The sequence below is a fragment of the Belonocnema kinseyi genome, chromosome 3 (assembly GCF_010883055.1).
Source record: "Belonocnema kinseyi isolate 2016_QV_RU_SX_M_011 chromosome 3, B_treatae_v1, whole genome shotgun sequence".
Lineage (NCBI taxonomy): Eukaryota > Metazoa > Arthropoda > Insecta > Hymenoptera > Cynipidae > Belonocnema > Belonocnema kinseyi.
This window is the reverse complement of record NC_046659.1, coordinates 46,216,078-46,218,656: the sequence shown is the minus strand read 5'-3', so window position 1 is coordinate 46,218,656 and position 2,579 is coordinate 46,216,078. Positions and strand designations below refer to the sequence as shown.

The 2,579-nt window shown below is 31.7% G+C and overlaps 1 protein-coding gene across 1 annotated transcript in view; it reads left to right on the top strand.

Annotated features, from left to right (window-relative positions):
* Positions 1 to 2,351, top strand: part of LOC117169806 (ubiquitin-fold modifier 1) — an 18,283-nt gene extending 15,932 nt beyond the window's left edge. Inside the window, exons 3-4 of the mRNA XM_033356313.1 lie at positions 1,842 to 1,972; positions 2,075 to 2,351. Of these exons, the coding sequence (XP_033212204.1) occupies positions 1,842 to 1,972; positions 2,075 to 2,145 (202 nt within the window). The 3' untranslated portion in view covers positions 2,146 to 2,351. The remainder of the gene's footprint in view (positions 1 to 1,841; positions 1,973 to 2,074) is intronic.
* The last annotated feature ends 228 nt before the right edge of the window (positions 2,352 to 2,579 follow it).

Genomic DNA, 2,579 nt, shown 5'->3' with positions numbered 1-2,579 from the left:
ATTGTTGTTTGCAATATCTGAATAAGTGATTCCAGGCCGACTTCAAGAAATACATGTAATGTACATTTGATATAAAACTGTTGAAAATAGCGTATAAAGTTGCACATTTTAGGCCCAATACAGTGTGAAGTACGACTATTTATTAAACAATTTCTCAGCAATTGCGATTCATCTTCACTGAGGTTTTCTTCTTCGCTTTGAAAACCGCTGCCGCCAGCTGTAAACGAAACAAACCATTTATGAAAGGAAATATAATAATAATTGTTTTATTGCATATAAATACATTTATATTTATTATTAATTTATTACTTATATTATTATTGTCTTTAGTTGTTGTAATATACTGCTCTGATTGTTATGAAGCTCAACAATTTGTATTTTAAAATAGCATAATAGTGTCTCCAAGTATAGAACTCCATTAGAAATGCACCACCAAGAATTTTTAATGCCTACGCCAATGACCCACGCTGGGTCTGGGAAACTTGACATTCGTCACGGTAATAAAGATCGAACGTATCTCGTCGACAAAACATAAACTTTAACAATAATAAGTAATGGGTATTTTAAAGTAAAGCGAATTTGTTGTTTAATTTTTATAATCATATTCATCTTTATTACAACTTTCTACGATAATCAGAAGCTGAAAACGTGACACTGATTATGATTATTTATAGCAGAATAAGTTATTGTTTTAATTGAAAGTGGCTGACGCCAATTCATTGCACAAGACTTACTTTATTCGTGTACTAATTTTGAGCGCACCTTCTTTTAAATTGCTAAAGATACAGCAGGTGATTAAAAAAATGGGGAAAAAAAGAAAAAATGCGAATAACTTGGTAAATATTAACATTTTGAACAAATACTCCTTATTCATCTTGGAGTATACCTGTAATAGAGTACTTTTTGTCTCTTAATAATTTTCGAAAAAATCACTTGTTGTCAATAAAAAGGGCTTTTTATTGTTATGGTATTTTTTTAATCGATGATTTGTCCAAATATATCAATTTTATCAAAAAATTATATACCAATGAAAATATGCATCTCCGGGAGTGGACCAACTTTTGTTTCAAACTATTTCCTGTAAAATCAATTTCAAGAAATTTCATCTGAGTTTCCGGCGACTTCGAAGCCGCCTGGCAACACTTTTGCATCCAGTTAAGTGCCTGGCAATGCGCAGGTGCTATTTCTAATGTCAGCCCCTACATGTACACCAATTTTCAACCTTATCCGAGTCACGTAAGTTAACTGCCAAAAATTCGCACCTTTGACAGGTCGCCACAGGTGAACGCATCCACTCACACCTGCCAGGCAACCATTTTTACGTTCCTCATCATCAGACGAACATCTCATGTGAAAATTGGCCTTATCCGTATCACGCTCCCAATTACGTTGTCAGCCCACGGTATAAGAGTAGAAGTGTGTCCAGAAGCTCAGCGGTAGGGGCAGCGCTCGGTGTGGTGCGTATTGGATGAACTTACATAGTGAAAATCATCTATTAATGATTTGTAAATTTCATACGTTTTCCATTAAAAATGATTAAATTCGTTTAATTACTCAATTTTACTTTTGAAATTTTTACGACGTTGTAGCATTTAAGATGTGAATGTGTTTAATTGTGAATATTCCTATGATTTTTAATTCAGCATATTTGGAAGCTTTGAATAATTGGAAATTTTGACAATTTCCTATTTCCAATTGTGCAACTATGCAAATTAAAATTTTAATTTGTTTACTTATTCTAATATTTAAAATTGTTTAACTTCAAATTCCTCAACTTAAGAATTAAATATATCATTTAAAAAATGTCCAGTCTGTTTACAATCATTGGGTATTCTTTACAGACTCAGCGTGCCAGATTTTACACCTTTCACTGCTGTCTTAAAGTTTGCTGCGGAGGAGTTCAAAGTAACCCCAGCTACGTCAGCGATAATAACTGACGATGGTGTCGGAATTAATCCACAGCAAACAGCGGGTATGTGGCATTATCGAACAAAAATTAATATTTAAAACTTACCTGCAAGAAGAAAGTATAAAACTCAGTAATTTATACAAAAAATCATTCTATTCATTTCAGGAACCATCTTTCTGAAACATGGCTCAGAACTCAGATTAATCCCCAGAGATCGAGTTGGAGGAATTAGTTGATTATAGAGTTTTATATATTGATACATAAAAAATAAGCATACAAGATAATTATATTTTATTGTTCATTTATGCAATATGAAATTTCTTCGTTATTATAATTTTTTAAAGTTTGTATTTTAACTTATACGATTCGCTCACTTAATATTGATTTGAAATAAAAAGTATGTTATAAATAATCAGATTTCTTAAGCTTCAGAATGGAATAAGTAGATATTTAATTTTTTATTGACGAACAACTTTTTCATAAAACATTTCAAATTAAAGATTTTGTAATATCTTTACATGGCACTAATAGTTTCAATCGTTATTATGCTGAATGATCTCCTGAATCCGACTCTATGAGGTGCTTTCACCATTTCCTGGCCATGCTCTTCATATGGTTCTTTAAACATTTTTACAAATTATGCCTTATCTCCTGAAATTATCGAAATTTT